Source organism: Solanum dulcamara, chromosome 4, assembly GCF_947179165.1.
Source record: "Solanum dulcamara chromosome 4, daSolDulc1.2, whole genome shotgun sequence".
Lineage (NCBI taxonomy): Eukaryota > Viridiplantae > Streptophyta > Magnoliopsida > Solanales > Solanaceae > Solanum > Solanum dulcamara.
The window spans coordinates 31372429-31389837 of NC_077240.1; the positions used below are offsets into that span (position 1 = coordinate 31372429).

At 33.8% G+C, this 17409-nt stretch overlaps 1 protein-coding gene and 1 pseudogene across 1 annotated transcript; both read right to left on the bottom strand.

The window, feature by feature from the left end:
* Positions 1–10480: 10480 nt before the first annotated feature.
* On the bottom strand, positions 10481–12918 carry LOC129887254 (protein SRG1). Its single transcript, XM_055962282.1, has 4 exons — positions 12304–12918; positions 11973–12220; positions 11085–11412; positions 10481–10901 (listed from the first exon to the last, which is right to left on the bottom strand). The coding sequence occupies exons 1-4, from the start codon at positions 12562–12564 to the stop codon at positions 10650–10652; spliced, it is 1089 nt and encodes a 362-aa protein (XP_055818257.1). The 5' UTR covers positions 12565–12918; the 3' UTR covers positions 10481–10649.
* Positions 12919–13304: 386 nt separating this feature from the next.
* LOC129887255 (putative cytochrome c biosynthesis ccmC-like mitochondrial protein) lies at positions 13305–14042 on the bottom strand (annotated as a pseudogene).
* Between the last annotated feature and the right edge of the window lie 3367 nt (positions 14043–17409).

The window sequence follows — 17409 nt, forward strand, 5'->3', positions numbered from 1 at the left end:
ACCTTCGGTTTATTCGCCTATTTGAGATTTTGAGGCGAATTGGAGATGTGGCTTACATATTGGCCTTTCTACCTATCTTGTAATCGGTACATCCTATTTTTCATATTTCCATGCTCCGAAAGTATATTTTGGACGAATCCCATATAATTTCCCTTGATTCTTGAGAGTTGGGTCCAGATTTGGCATTTGAGAAGAAGCCCATAACTATTCTGGATAGACAAGCCCGTAAGCTTAGAAATAAGGAGATTACTTCAGTGGAGGTAGGCACCGTTCAGTCGGAGAGGCGACGTGGGAGTCGGTGGATGACATGTGGACTCGATATCCCAGCCTTTCGAAGTTCTAAGTAATTTCCTTTACTTTATGTTCGGGGATGAACATGATTTTTAGTGGAGGATAATATAATGACCCTGAAGGTCATTTTTTGTAATTTTTATAAAAATAACTATTTTACCCTTTTCAGTAGTTACCCCGAGTCATATTCGATCGGTATTCGATGTTGGTTCTGTGAAATACCTTGAAAAGTTTAAGATTTTTGGAAAGTTTTGAGTTTTGAAGGCTTAAGCTGCCAAATAGTGATTTTCAGTTTCTTTTGGAGATTCAGGTCTCGGAATGGAATTTCATAGATTCCATCAACTTAGGATTGTGGAAATTGTTCTAGGAGAGTTGACGGAATCTAATTTGGAGTGTTATCGTGGATTTGAGGTCCTAAGCTGGAATTTGTTGAGTTTTTGATCCTAGAATTGACTTTGATCAACATTCGAAGTTCGAATGCTCAAAATAGAATTATGTCGACTTTTTTGGATTTGGAAGATAATTTTTGGCCTAGGAAGAGTTTTAGTATATTTTTTCAAAACTCCGAGGCCATTTTGCTCTTTTTAAGTCCTAAACTAGTTTGGTTGTGACTAAGATTTTGGATCAAGAATACCTCAAATTCATATTCTGACAGTTCCATTGAGTCCAAAACATTAAATTTAGGTGCACGGGGTTCTGAACAAATTTCGAGAGTCCATTCGAAATTTTGAGAAATGGAAGGATTTTTTAATGTTGTGATTTGGTGCCAGGCTTGGCTTTTGCGCGACCTCCGCTTTAGTGAAGGCCTATCTCGCGACAAGGTCCACTTAAGCAGGGCTCGCAAAAGCGAAGCCCACAAAAGCGACCCGGGTCACGCCTGAGAGGGGTTTAGTCGGGGTTTCTCCCCATTTCTCCATTGTTTGGACCCTAGAGCTTGGGATAAACGATTTTGAAGTGTTTTTTAGAGACTTTTTTATTGGATAGGTGTTTTTAACCTAGAATCTTCAATACCCATCGATTAAATTGTGATTTCAACTCTGAATTCTTGATTTTGGACTTCAAACTTTGGAAATTTTCTCAAAAACTCAAGGTTTTCTTAATTGGTGATTGAGAACTGTTTTAACTCTGTTTTTGAAATAGTTTTTACTAATGGATTCCAAATACTTTGAGGAACATTATCATATAAAAACTTTCAAATATGAGTCATTTTCGAAATCAAATTTTTGAGCCGTTTTGACTTATTTTTTTGAATTTCATGTTTTTGGGTGTCGTTAGTTCTGGATTTTGATTGTAAATCATTATTTGATTAGATTGTGGTGATTTGGAAACTATTCAAAAGGGGAAGACTCAAGTGTTTGATTCATCGAGTATGATTAAGCCAAGTAAATTTCTAAACCTCCGTAAATCTTGTAGAAATTTCAATTTTTTCCCATACGTGTAGTGGTGAGTAATGGAAACAATGTTTTAAAAAACATTTTCGGGGCGAGCCCCGGGGCGGGGCGTATCAAAAATACTCCAGGGCTCAAATTAAAGGTGTAGATTCATAGGGTGTAAGTCTTAGAATTTGGGGCATAAGCCTTGGACATAAAAACGTAAGTCTTGGGCGTAAAAATGTACGCCCTAGATGCTAATTATTTTTTTTGGTTTTTAATTCATTTTTGGTTTAGATCATTTTTTTTACTGGTGTAATGATATTTATATTTTATGCTATCATGTTTTTTCAAATTGTAGTGATTTATTTTAAAATATATAAATAAATTCGTATAGAAAATGACATTCTATAAATATTTTTTTAGATAATCGTGTCTAAATTTAATGGGATAGATCTTTCATAGCACTATGTTTGTGAAACAACTTTATTCATTTTTTTGTCATTACTCTTACATTTTTTTTTATCTTTCTTCTTCTTTAAAATATATAAACAATAATCAGTGCAAACATTAATTGAAGGTGAGAAGAACTAGTAAATGTGAAGATGAATGATAATTTTATCTTAAAGATTATTTTGGCTATTATTATTTTTTTGTGATGTTAGTTGTTACATTTCTCAAATAGTAATTATAATACTTTTTTCTATATTATTAATTATGAATACCTTTCTTAAATAATAATTATGATATATATTTTTTCTATATTATTGGTTATTTATTAAAATTTATTTGTAAAATCATTGAAAGTTTTACTTTTGCTTATTTTTTAAGTAATAAAATTATAAAATTGAATATACTTGAGATGTACGCTTCGTCGATCCATGGGGTTTATGCCCCATGTATCCGGGCTTACGCCTCACCCCATTCTTCATAAAACGTCTCGTCTTACGCCCCTATCTTTTAAAACACTGAATGAGAATGAGGTATGGGACATTTATCATTGAAATAAACTTAATGAAAGAATGGGGTAAATAAAAAGGCAATATGTGCTATGATTCTGATCGGAAACGTGAAGTTCTTGACCTTGAAATTGATGAAATGCTATGATAGCCCTAATGTGATTGTGAACTTAATGAAATTGTCATTTTCTCATTATTGATAGTGAAAATTTTCTTGAAGTACTTGTTCACTGATTGATCCTAATTATGTGATAAAGGGGTAATAAAACAGAGACTTCAATGACTTATATTGATGTGAATGATGTAAATGCTAGTGTTGATGTACTATTGACATTATGACGTGGAATGTCTTGATATGAATTGCTTTGTGGTTGTGAACACCATTATATTCTCATTATTTGTGTGAACATTCTTATTTGCATTGGTTCTGGAACACTATGATGAGATCCGATTGATGATTATGTCGATGAAAAATAATTTCGGGGAGTGATGATTATGTCGATGGGAAATGGTTCCAACGAGTGATGGTTATATCGATGGAAAATGGTTTCAGTGAGTGATGATTATGCCGATGGAAAATGGTTCCGGCAATTAATGATTATGCTGATGGAAAATGATTCCTGTAGATACATGGACCTTATGCGTCCCCCATGGGTTCTGATATGAGTTACAGTGGATGTGTATCATTAGGACAGACGTGCATCGCTTTATTTGACATCACATTCATTGCACTACATCTGATCTGTCATCGTGAAGTCATGTATATATTCATTATTGTCTTTGTGGTTGACAAACTTGATATTGATGAGATTTATTTGGTGATGCTGATGAGCTATTGTTGATCTACATGCCATATAAACTGTGTACTCTAGACTGAGCTGATTTTTGTGCAGATTTATAGTGGAGAAGGTTCGGTTGGGATGAAACAAGTTCTAGTGCTCTATTAGATTTACCTTGTTTTATGTCACAATTCGAAACCGGGTGTGATGGCACTCATATCAATCCACCGAGATAAGTCAGCCTAATACCCAACGGAAAGTAAATGTGGAAGTAATTGAGATAAAGCAAGGTTTAACTTAGTCAAAAACAAATAAATAATCTCAAAATCTTCCAAGACTGGTTGTCACGTGTACAAGCCACTAATACATTACTGAAGTACGAAAGAGAATATAGTTATAATGTCTTTGTCTCTAGAATAGGACTAAAACATATTAAAGAGTAAGAGGTGTCTGCTAGATAGATGTAACAGCTACCTCAACACTCGGAATGATAGCCTCGAAAATAGTAGAAAATACTAAGAGATCAAACAGGTTCGGGCTCACAACCTACATAAGTGTAGAAGCAAGGGGTGAGTACCAAACAACACGGTACTCAGCAAGTTGACAACTAAAACTAAGCAAAGCTCAATAGATACAAGTATTTCTATCCTCCCAACCGAACCTCTTTAACTACAACCTGCATAAAACCAGACCAACTCTACACTTGTACAATAATAACAGTAATACAGTCCACGAATACTCATTAATAGTCTCATCAATGAATCATATCAAGTCAAGTTCAGCATATACAGAGCAATAAAGGGGTAAACACAAATTCACAAATATCAACAAAATGCGATGCAATGCAATGAGATGATGCATGTCTGTCCTATCGGTACACATCCGCTGAATTACAGTTCGGAACCCATGGGGGACATTTCTGTCCATGGAACCTTCCACGGAGCGTGTGGCCCATCCCCTCAATATATATATCTTGCCACAGAGCATGTGGCCCAACCCCTTTGTTTCATAATACCTGTCACGGATCGTATGGCCCGACCCCTTTGTTTCATAATACCTACCACGGAGCGTGTGGTCCGACCCCTTTTGTTTCATATTATTTTCAGTTTCAACACAATATGTCAGAACCAATGCAATCAATTCATGTTCATATAATTCATGATAATAATATGACAACAACAATAATTTTTCCTATCTCACATCAACCTAGTCATTTCACATGTCCAAAATAAACTCATAATCACAATATATTAATTTCACCAATACATGTCATTAGATCACCATTTTATACCCCTCATATCCATTTTTAAGGTCAATCATACAGTCAATAACTCAATCCAATTCTCAGTACTCTTCAGTACATATAATACGGAAATACAAGCATCTACAAGCTTAAACTGAGGTTTAAAAATTCACTTGCCTCAATTAATCAAGCAATCACTCCGGGACTTGAGCCCTCCCTTTTTGTTGGGCCTCCAAATCAACGTAATCTAGTCAAATAAATAATCACAATAAGATTTTCAAAACTAACAGCACCCTTATTACCATATGTCTAGCCTAGACCCAAAAATTTAAGCAAATCTATAAACACGTTCCTAATCTTGATGCCACTTAACATGTCAACTCTCATATTTACTGAATTTCGAAACTAGGGTTAAACCTCAATTAAATTGAATAATCACTTTAAAACTTGAGCCTTGCGTAACACCTTCTAACGATTAAAATCTGTTCAAATATATAATTTTCATAAGAATACGAATTCAATGACACCCATATTGCTATATTTATTTTTGGATCAAAAATTAGGTCAAAAAGTCATCTCGAGTCATTGAAGTCAAATCTGGAAAAAAAAAATCGATTATGTTCACTCATGATAAAATAAACTCACATGTCAAATTTCAGCTAAAACGGATCGTTATTCAACCCCTAAATCAAGATTTTATGTGAAGAACCCTAGGGTCATATTTTCTTATTTTAGCATTATTTCTCCACTAATATACCCTAAAAATATGTTCATAATCGCATAAAAATTTAATGAAAAGGATGAGAATAATTACCTTGACACTTTGGAATGAAAATCCCTATTTTTCTCTTCTCCTTTATTTTTCTTTTCCCCTTTCTTTTCTTTCTTCCTCCGTATTTTTTTTCCGTTTCCGTTCGCTTTTCTCATTTTCTTGTTTATATCTGATGGCTTAATGCCATCAGATTTTTTTTGTATATATATATATATAAAAAAAAATCTTTTCTTTATTATTTTTTTTTCCTTTTTCAAACTAATTATATATTAAAATTTACAAACTCTACTAACATACTTTAATAAATATAAGAAAAGTGGTATAAGATATTAAATAAATTAACACTTTAGCCCACCAATTAAATTAATTCTCTAAAATTATCCCTCAACTAATTAACCAAAGTTACCGAAAGATTCAAAATTTTCAACTTAAATTTACGAAAAGGGTCTTCTATGAAAGGAGGAGGACTCATTCTCAAAATTACCTAACGGGTCATTACATTTTATTAGTTAGCTTACTGATTATCGTGTTGTTTGATACTCACTCCTTGTTATCTACACTTGTGTAGGTTCCGAGTTCGAACCATGATTCTATATTCCTTTCTTCTTATCTGAGGCTTCAAGGAGACTTGAGAGGTAGCTGATTGATGCTGGCGATCTCCCTTGTCCCTTTTAGTATGCTTTGTTCTATTTGAGAAACAAAGACATTGAGACTTATACTTATCTTTCATTTTCGTTGTATTTAGAAGCTTGTACATGTGACAACCAATCTTTGAGAGTTATTAAAGTTGATTAAGCCTTCCACTTTCGGTATATATATCCTATTTAAATTGTTTTCGCATTATTTTTCGTAATTGATTGGGTTTAGGCTGACTTGTTTCGATGAGATTGGACAAGTGTCATCACACCCAGATTCGGATCGTGATAATTCAGATTAGTTTCATCCCGAAATGAACGCCCAACACCAAAAATAAAATAAAAAAGATCTAACCCTACACTATCCTATTCGCAAAAGGAAAATCTATTCTATTTTTGCTGAAATAGAAAAGACGTACTTTTTATTAATTTTTATTTTGAAGTTCAACTAATTTCGAACTTAGATCGAAAAATTTCCATCGAATTTTAACGTACATAAATTCTATCCGACTTAGACGATCGAATTGATTCTTTCACTTTGTCGAACTCAAAATGGAGGCTCTCTTTACCAAGAGGAGAAGATAAGGTCTTTTGGCAATAGAAGACACATTACTAATTGATTCTTTGACATATTGCTAATTGATTCTTTGTCCATTTTGAGTTTAAATTCTAAACCGGCATGACGATGTTGAATGCTTCTGATCATTAGAATACGAAGAAGAGGAAATACAAAAGTTATTTATGATATGCTTGAGTGGATTATTTTCAAAATCTATTTTCATTTTTTTTTATCTAGTGAATTATTCTATTTACTTTTTTCTACTTTCTTGCTTGCAGCCTTCTATTCTTTCAGTTTCAACTAAGTTCTCTTGAGGCTTTCTTCAAAGACTGACTTTATTAACGCTTTCTCAAAAGGCTGGCTTCATTTTTTGGTGACAAAGCTCTTTCCATATTTTTGTAACAAAAGAAACAAAATACTACTTAAAAGTGAATTGGAGAGTAGTTGGGGTCATCAAGTCACCGACAAGAATTGTGATGGAGTGGTATGCATTCCTTCATCCTTAATTGGAGGTCATGAATTCTAATCTTCTTGAGTATGGAATCACCTTTATTAGAGAGCGTTTTATCTTCCCAGTGTAAGACTTTTAAATGCGAATTTGCATTTAATCAAACTTCAATGTGATATCGAACATTGAGTGAAAATATAAAAAAAATATCATCAAAGTCATAGAGTTTAATTAAGCATGGGTTCCAACCATTGTGGGGGGGTCCCCTTTAGCCTCTCTGATGTAATTTTAGTGTAGTCAATTGTCCGTCCAATACTTATGCTTGAGATGTGGGGGTCCCCAAATCAAATCAAATACGAAAAGAAAAAGATGTGTTGAAATTTTTATCTCCCAAAATTAGAAAAGTGTAATGAAAGACAATGATAGTATAAATATGGACAAAAGGTATTAAGTTCAAATTCCCCCTTTTCTTTTTTCATAAATAAATTGATCATGAATAATGGTAAATATTGGTAAGTTCATAATTAAACTAATAAACTAAAATCTTTATTAAACACCAAATATTGGAGCTGATAATTCATCATGGATACGAAGCAAACTGAAATTAAAAAAAAAAAACATATATTGATTAGTTATATTAAGCATAAAGCTTATGTTAAAGACACATATCATACTAAAATGTACATCGTGCGAGTAAGTATTATCTAATAGATTATTTTCAAGATGAATGTTACATTCAAAAGAGTCAACGAAGTCTTACGAATATATGTTTGGTTTAGATTCCTTGTGAAGATTTCGTTATCTTTGGTGTGGATATAGCAAGATTTTTCTTCTTCTTCTTTTCTTTATTTGGAATGAACTTGCTAGATATGTTGTGGCTAAATTGTACCAAGCCTAACTAACTTGCTTTATTCTGCGTACTTCTTAGACCATATCCTAGAATTTCTCTCTTCTTCCTAAATCCTAAATATATGTGAATTCCACCCCACCCCCCCCCCCCCCCTCCCCCAAAAAAAACGGAGGAGGAGAAATTACGTGAAATGATAAATATTTAATGATTATTATGTACTTAAGTTACAGTTTGGATTAATTATTAAAGGTAACTACAATTTAATCAATTTTGTTATTTGATTTTGTATAATTCAGTTTTTAATTGTATAAATTCAGAATTTGTATGTGCTTACCATAGCTATTTGTATACGATTTGTTGATACATTTGATTTGTATAAATTATGAATAATTTATAACTGTATAGATTCAGAATTTGTATATAATTATCCTGTTTGTATATGATTTGTTGATACATTTGATTTGTATAAGTTCTGAAAAATTCTTAAATAAATACAGAATTTGTATGTACTTACTCTATTTGTATATTGACAAGCGAAATATACAAACAGAGTTATGAAAAATTCATAAATGTATAAATACAGAATTTGTATGTACTTACTCTATTTGTATATTGGCAAATAAAATATACAAATAAAAATACACATAGCAAACGAAATTATAGTTATGAAGCGTAATTAGATAAATTATAGCTCGAGAGCATAATTAAAATACTTATTTTAGCGAAATTTTCTATATAAAAAAAAACCTTAGATTTTCACCTTGTTTCTCTCTCCACTAGTTAGTATCTAATTGCACCAGTAATATCATATTTATAAGGTATGATATTAACAGGAAAATGTTTGCATAATAATAACTAGACACCTTGCTAATTCCTACAGCCAACTGTTTGAACATAGGATTGACCAAAATCTCATGGACAACTTGTATATTAGTGCCTAGTGGGATCTTTAATCTTCCTCCACTAGTCATAGAGACAAGTTTCTGACATTTTTTTTCCCTTAAACAATGGGAAACCAATGGTTTTGTCTATTGATTTTAAGTGATTCTATTGAAAATCATGGGGCGGTGGTTCCTTCCTCTCATAATTCTGCAATGCTTCTTTCCTAATTAATAGGAATCTTTGTAGGCAGAATAGTGAGAAAGTGACATTGAAGCTCTCCCACATATATTGACTCTAGAGAGTATTCCCTCCATTACTAAATACTTATCATCCTTACTATAAAAGGGATGGTTTATAATACTTGTCATTTTTAGAAAATCAAAACATAATTAGTTATTTATTTTTACCTTTATCCTTACTTTAAAAAAAATGGAGAGATATTAATATGATGCGAAAGAGGAAAAGTTTAAATAGAGAGGAGTAATAAATAATGACAATTTAATCAAATTATCAATAACTAATGTTTTTCTCAAAAGGTGTCCAAAACAAAACAGGGAGGAAAATATTTTATTTATAAACTCAAGAATTCTTGAATCTTACTATAAGTTCTCTCAATTTCTGTATTTTTTATATGTTTTTATGTGTTTTTGTGTATATTGAAAATAACCTAACAACATCTCTATTTATAATAATAAGAAATCAAATTAAACTAGGACTAGAAAATTTATTCCTATATAAACTAGGACAAACAAATCATAACTAGACATGACTTAAATAAATAGCAAATAACAAAATCTTAAACAACTTAGGATTCCCGCTCCAACTTTGAATTATTATTCCAACAAAATATGACAATTATTCCCTCTGTCCATCTTTAGTTGTTCACTATATTAAAAATAATTATCCAACAATACTTGTTTAGTTTGAAAAATCAAGAGATAATTTATCCTTTTATGTTTATCTTACCCTTTCTATTAAATACTCCCTATGTTCCATTCTACTTGTCAAGTTTTGAGTTGGCACAACTATTAAGAAAGCAACGATTGGTATAGTGAGTTTACCATTTTACCCTTATTAATTAATAGAGTTTTAAACATATTTACTCACTATATTTTTCAAAGACATTAACTCAATGTTAATAAATTGAGAGTTATAATAGGAAAAAAAATTATCCGTTCTTAATTTGTCAAAATTAACAAGTAAAAAGGAAAATCTTTTACAAGTAAATAGGAATGGAGGAAGTACTATTCAATATCTACTCCCTCCGTCTATATTTACTTGTCCACTATACTATTTTGGGATGTCCAACAATACTTGTCCAGTTTTTAAAACCAATGAATTTACTATGATATATCTATTTTACCTTTGTTATTAAATACTATTCATTTTTCAATATTTAGATAACTTGTATTTAATAAGAATGATTTGGTAAAATTAATTTTATCATTTACTATTTTTTAATTCCTATGTCAAATCAATAATGGACAATTATGTTGAACAAAAGGAGTATTATATTTTCCAAAGCATTAAATTTAATATAGTTATAGGATAATATTACTTTTATTATTAATTATTTTTTAAGATGCGTGTTAAGCTGAAAACTATTGTTGGAGTATTTAAGAAGGAAAGGACTAGTTCTTCATGAAAAGCAATAAAAGGAAGAAAAAAAGACAAAACGACTAGAGGGCACAATTTTCAAACATAAGACCCCACTTTGCTTCCATTATATAGTAGGAGTAAAGTAGGTTACACAAAGAGAACTTTCCATATTAACAGTACATAAACTGCCCACTGAATTTACAAAGACATTATTATTATGTCAATAGTCTACATCTCAAGTTAATAGGGTATCTCTATGGGATTAGTTGTTATAGATTTTGGCAAACTCAAGAGTTTTCTTGCCTTGAAGCTTGTTTGTAACATAGTGCATGCTGTACTCTCCATGATTGTACCTTTTATACTTGCAAGGGTTTTTTTCATCAACCAATTCTGGCAGTGGTCCCAACTCAATTTCATAACTTGGTGCATAAAATGTCACAATGGATAATCTATCCTTTTCTTGATTTGTCACTGCTCTGTGCTCCACACTTTTGTATTTCCCATTAGTTAGAACCTGTTTTAAAAACCAACATTAGACAAATCCAAACTTACAAGATTTGGCGAACAAATACAAAAGGTCAAAGGCTTTATTATTCAGTAGTCATCGCATCACACATTTAGAAATATAACCTATAAGCACAATATACACAAAGAGGTATTAAAAATAATCCAAGAATTGAAAAAGAGAAATGCACACCTCAATGGTATCACCAATGTTGATAACAAGTGCATTTGGAATTGGCTGGACAGGTACCCACACATTGTCTTTAAGTATTTGTAGGCCAACTGAGCTGCATTTACCCTGTTGCAACACTGTCAGTGCACTTCCATCTGAGTGAGGACTTAGTCCCAAAACAAGGTCTGGTCTAGGACATGCTGGATAGTAGTTCATCCTCACTGCTTGTACAGCTACTCCAAACATGTCTTCAAAAATATCCTCATTCAGTCCAAGACCCATTGCTATGTACTTTAACAAATTCTTGCATAGTTTCCTTATCTCTCTTGAGTATATATCTACTGTTTCACTGCAAAAAGAGCGAAAATTGAGCATCCATCCAAGGGTGTGACTTAGAAAGTGGGGTGAAAATAATGTACATATCAGGATTCAAATTCCAATAGATGCACACAGTGGCGGAGCCAGGATTTTGACTAAGAGGGTTCAAAACCTGAAGGAGTAGATACACGAATTAGTCAAAGGGGATTCAACATCTACTATATATATATATACATAAAAAATTATTTTAACCATGTATAAATAGTATAATTTTCGATCGGTATAATTTTCCATCGAAAAAGATTCAGATGAACCCCTAACTACAAAGTGGCTCCGCCACCGGATGCACACAGTGCTAGATGATTTCCTAAGCCTTTATTTCAGAGTTACTCAGTATTTGTGGGGGTGAGAGTATACAATCAGGCATGCACAAATTGACCAGACACCACCATACCAAAAAAAGAACAAGAAAAATGAACTTTTCTTGTTTAAACTAGTAGTCAATCTAAGGTGGTCCCTACAAATTTACACTAGCTTATCCAACAGTAGTATTTTTCAACACTTCCTCTGTAGCTGAGGTTTAAGCTTTACCTGAAATCAAGTGGCTTTGTTGGCCAGAGTTTTGGGTTCCTAATGAAATGGGGTTCCACACCAAGAGCAAACATGTTACACCAGTCAAGTTTTTGATCTTCTGAGAAGACAAAAGCCTGACCATAACCTTGAACTGTTCCAGGAGCCATTGGATATTTCTGTTTCTCCTCTAAAGGTAGCATGAAGAACTCCATAGCTATTTTCTCCATCTTTTCAAGCAAGTCCAAGTCAATCCCATGGTTAATAACCTATAAACAATGATTAAAAATCAAAATTAGAAGCCCATAGTATTTTGTAATCACTATATAAGTTGTAAACACAAGTTACATGCCTGAAAGAATCCCCACTCTTCACAGGAAGTAGAAAGCTTCATGATTTCATTATGGAAATCCTGGCTATTCAAGATTTTGGACAAATCAACAACAGGAATGTTAAGGTTACAGGAAGATGGAGTAGTAACTGTGGCAAGTTTTGGTCTTTCTATCATGTCTCTTACAAATCTTTCAGGAATAGAAGATGGTTTAATCTTTTTCAGTTCTTGGACATCATCAATATGACCAACTTTAACAGGAAAACTTGGCACTGGAGCCATTTTCTAACAGTACAACTTTGTTTTGGGGGAAAATGGAGTCTTTTTTCTAATGGGGTTGGAGAGGAAGGGGGGTACAGGATACTAGCCAATATTGTGGAAGTCTATGCTTTGTTAGGCATACAATACAGAAACATGTCAAGTACTTATAGAGGGTAAAGAGTGACACAACTTGATGCATCTCTATATTATTGTGTGGGTCCTTAACTGATGCACTTTAAAAAATTCAGAGTCATGCAAGTTCTATAAATGTTCACATACAAATCTATAATTGCTTGCATTTCCATCCAATCACCAACCACCAATATGGATCATAACATCAGCATCTTGAGTTCTGAATACAATTCTTTCCTAATATAAGAGTGATTTTTGTCTTTTCTTTCCTTTTAGCTACTTTTTTGGTTAATATGTCTGGAGAAAAATTGAAAAGCATTTTAGTTTCATAGATTTAAGCAAAAGAATTTCACTCTCCTATTAAAGTTGCATTAAGGGTGAATCAAACAGAAAAACTTAATAAAAGGATTCAAACAAACAAGAAAATATTTGTTTGTCAAAGATTCTTTTTTTTTTTTTCTGTTTAACCATTCGATATCTGAAGTTCACCAGCTCGACTAATCTGAATACATGTTTGGTAGGCCGTAGAATGTTCTCTACCAAAAGGTTTTCCATTCTTCAGGCTCAAATTCGACATCTCTGGTCAAGGAATCTCAACAATCTATAGACCTAGATACATTCTAAAAAAAAAAAAAAACTTGTTGTGGAGGACTAACCAATTATGAATAGATCTTATTACATGTATGAACATATGCTTGTCCATATGGTGGGTCTATTTGATAGGAAAGAGAACATCCCTTTTCCAAGACATTTGTCCTTGGGTAGACATCGAAGAGGGGGTGAAAAGAGTCTACTTACCTTCACATTATTTTGGAAAAGGGAGAGTTAGCAAAGTTAGACAAGATTGGAATGGGCATAGGAACGTGTATTAATCTACCAAATGGGCTAACACTTCCAGGTTGATGCAATGTATTCGAAGAGCTAACGAAGACCTGAATATTAGTATATCAATCGGCCTAGCACGAGGCAATTCAACAAAAAGTTTTTAAAAACACGGTGCACCTACATAAATAAGGAACACGATGACTATATAGGCTGAACGAGCATCCCACACCCAAAAGGTGCCCAACATAGGTTTTCCGTGAAATCCCCGGTAACTAAGGAAAAACAATGTAGAAGAGCGCCTATTTTTGCACCAGTTCCCGAAGAGCAAAGAAAAGGGAGAGATATAAGCAAGGATACTCATCCGAGCCACAGGAACATGTAAATACAAAATTCACACATTGCTGAAAATCCAATGGTGTTACCTGAAGACTTAAATGAATAGTCATCATTGTTAGGAATAACTAAGATCCAATGAAAATTTGCCTGTAGCCTATGGTCTTTAACATCAAAAAAGAAGGTTGTAACAACGAAAAAACGACATGTAAGAATTCGGTTTAGCTAATGGAATAAGAAAGACATGGATCTGTATTCAATATGCAATCAAAGAATTTCTTCCCAAACAGAGAAGAATTCCTCTTGCGTTCTTTTTGCTCCGCTCGTGCATGGTATTCAGCCAGCCGGTCTCACAATCAGGAAGGCTTATACTATTTTGCTCAGGATTGGTCGTTATGTGTCACTACCTCCGACCTCTCACACATTCAATTAGTTGAGGTTGTCACTGTGATGCTATAGGGTAAGGTCTAGAGGGTCTTATTGTCTAGCCAGTGGTACTCCACATCTTTAAGCAGAATTCAGTTTCACCGGATCCATGTTGAAAACAGCGAGACAGTCGTTACACCATTCAGTTCATGTCAAGACAAATTAGGCTCCACAACTCCAAAAATACTCCTCAGTCCTGATCCCCACTTTCCTCCATATTCCCCACCACTCCAAAAGAAAAAGAAATGTGCTTGGCTGCAAAAGATATAAGTTTAAAAGCTGCAACTATTGAAGGATTAAAGGGGAAGGAACTGAAACCTATAATTGGTGGTATTCCATAATAGTACACTATGGCTGTCTGTAAAGACTTTTAAGAGTGACCAACTTTGATGCATCTCTGATGCTATTGTGTGGGACCCTGTATTTTTAGAAATGTTCACATACAAATGCATAATTGATTGCCTTTCCATCCAATCAGCATCCTGAGTTCTGAATACAACACTTTCCTAATAGAAGAGTTGTTTTTGTCTTTTCTTTCCTTTTTTGCTACTTTTTTTAAGTTTCTTTGGGAAAATTGAATAGTATATTAGTTTCAATGATCAAAGAAAAATATTTCCACTCCTCTGTTAAGCTGCATTAAAAGGTGAACTCAAACTAGAGAAACAGAGAAAATTAAGAAAAGGATTCAAACAAACAAGATTAAGATTTACTTGTCTAAAGATAAAATTTTTAAGTTTAACTCGCCAAAGTTCACCGACTTGACTAATCTGAATTCACGTTGAGTAACCTACTAGGGAGTATCTATGCGGAGGGATATGAACCATCCTATCCAGACTCTCGATGATTGGGGAAAGAATTGACTAAGTCACAAACGTCAAGACAAAAAAGTTCGGCTCCACAACACCAAAAATATCCCTTATCCCTTCCTATCCCACTCCAAAAGAAGAAGAAGAAAAGTGCTTGGCTGCAAAAGAAATCAGTTTGGCAGCTGTCAAAGGGGTAAAGAACTGAAACTGGATGTAATTGTTGGTACTTGTAAGAGTTGCCAGCTTTGATGCTTAATCCTAATCCTAGGCAAAATGAGTTTCTTTAATTCAGGAAGAAATCTATAATTGGTTAATCCTAGTCCCCACTTGTCTCACTCAAAAAGGAAAAAAAGACAAAATTGGTCATTACCTCTACATCTATTGATGGGAGGCAGGCGGCAGAAACTGGAATTGAATGTAATAGTACTGGTAGGGGCCATACTGTGGTTACAAGTTGATGTCTCCCATTTGTGCAGACCAAATCTAGTGACTTTTAAACCATACCAAATTTTGCCATTAAACTACTATTACCATTGTGGGAGGACAAATGCCCTTCTTTTTTCTGTATCCATTTGAACAAAAAAAGCCCAATCTCAAAGGTAAAGGTATCGTTTTAACTATGATAAGAGTGTAGGGTAAGTGGAGGGGTGGGGTGGGAACTGGCTTTTTGGAAAGGAGGAAGAAAGAAGAGAAGAAAAGGTGGGTAACATTGGATTGAAAGATACGTTTGACCAAATTGAGTTGACGAGTTTCTTCCTTTCAGACAAAGCATGATATTCTTTACATTTTCTTCCATACTACACTTTTTTAACCCAATTAGGAAAAACAACAGTTCTTGATTTGAGAAACTATTCTTTGTTCATTTGGTCTTTGATGACTAGGAGACCAAAAAGAAAGGCCAGGGGGAGAGGGGCTTGATTTGGGGTTCACTTCATAGTGATCAAGTGTTTTACAAGTTCCAGAATTCCAAACGTGAGAATTGTGCCTACTCTGCTTTCGAGCACTTAAAAAGTTCATATTAAGCAGGCCAATTAAAAATATAGCATTGACAGGAAAAAGAAAAGGGATTATCAGAATCTAAAAAAAACAATTCTTACATGTTACAGCCAAAACACAATGTTGAATTCCTGATGTTAATCGAATTACAAACGTTTAGCAACGTGCAAAAGCTACAATTGCAAAACTAGAACTAAAATCAAGCAGTCCAACACATGCTACAAGTTAACATCCAGTTGTGACCCAACTTTGATCTGGATGTCGCATTTCCATAATGGGGATGTCGAATTGTCTATGACATGTGATCAATGGATGAAACAGCTGCTTCTTCAAGAAGAAAAAGAAGGGCTTCTACAGACTGGCCCCAGCCATCACAAAGCCACATAGTGTTGTCCTAACACTAAAATAAGCAGATACGCGATGAATTCCCACAGTAGTTTTGTTGTCCTCGCCTTGTCATGCAAAGAGCAGCATAACAAGATCTCACTTGTTCCAGCATGACTCAGTTGACATGTACCAGTCATAAAAGTGACATCTCCTTTAAACACAGCAGATAAGTTGACAAGAATCCTCCTCTCCTAAATTTGAGACTCTGCACCAGGTCATCTCCAGTAAGCCCAAGCAAACTCTAATGCAAAGAAGCTGCCTTCTATTGGTTCCTCAAATATAAAATCAGCTGGGAGAATATCCTCCGTTACTCATAATGTAGTACATACCTGTGGCAGTAAATCAGCAGTTTCCTGTCCACCTTACAGTTTATATCCCCTCCACAGTATCTTTCACTATCTTGGACACTGTAATATGATGACTACATCAACAGGAAGTGAACAGAAATCATCCTATTTCTATTACCGTATCTGCTCAATACTACTACATGCCACAGAATTCACTTCAAAAAGGATTCTCCAAAACCATTTCACAAGCAAAGCCATGTTTATAGTCATGCAGATTCCCAGTGCACAGACACTTAAAAGGCCAACCTCAACGTCCCCTTTTACAAAGTAAATATTTGAGGTTATAACTATTGCCATTCCAACTACCTTTGGAGCTTCCTTATCTTTCCACCACATAACCGGGCATTACAACAAAGACATCATAGAAAAAACAGTTACACAGATAAATATAATTATATCAGCGCTTGAGCATAATTTTATTAGTACTTCAGCAAAATATGCCTAACCATCAACTCTTTCATAGAAGGTTATCGGTAGTAAACACCAAAATTCTCTCATCCTTTCAAATGGAAAATCAAAACTAGATCAAATCCAAAAACAAAAGTTACCGAGGAGAGATTGATATATATAACAAAACTAACATCCGTAACTTCTGTCCTCAAATGCTAAAAACA

Coding starts and splice junctions, on each gene's coding strand:
- LOC129887254 (XM_055962282.1), bottom strand. CDS start 12,564: ATGGCTCCAGTGCCAAGTTTTCCTGTTAAAGTTGGTCATATTGATGAT. Junction 11,413..11,972: donor ACAAAGCCACTTGATTTCAG/GTAAAGCTTAAA, acceptor CTCTTTTTGCAG/TGAAACAGTAGATATATACT. Junction 10,902..11,084: donor ACATTGGTGATACCATTGAG/GTGTGCATTTCT, acceptor TTTTTAAAACAG/GTTCTAACTAATGGGAAATA.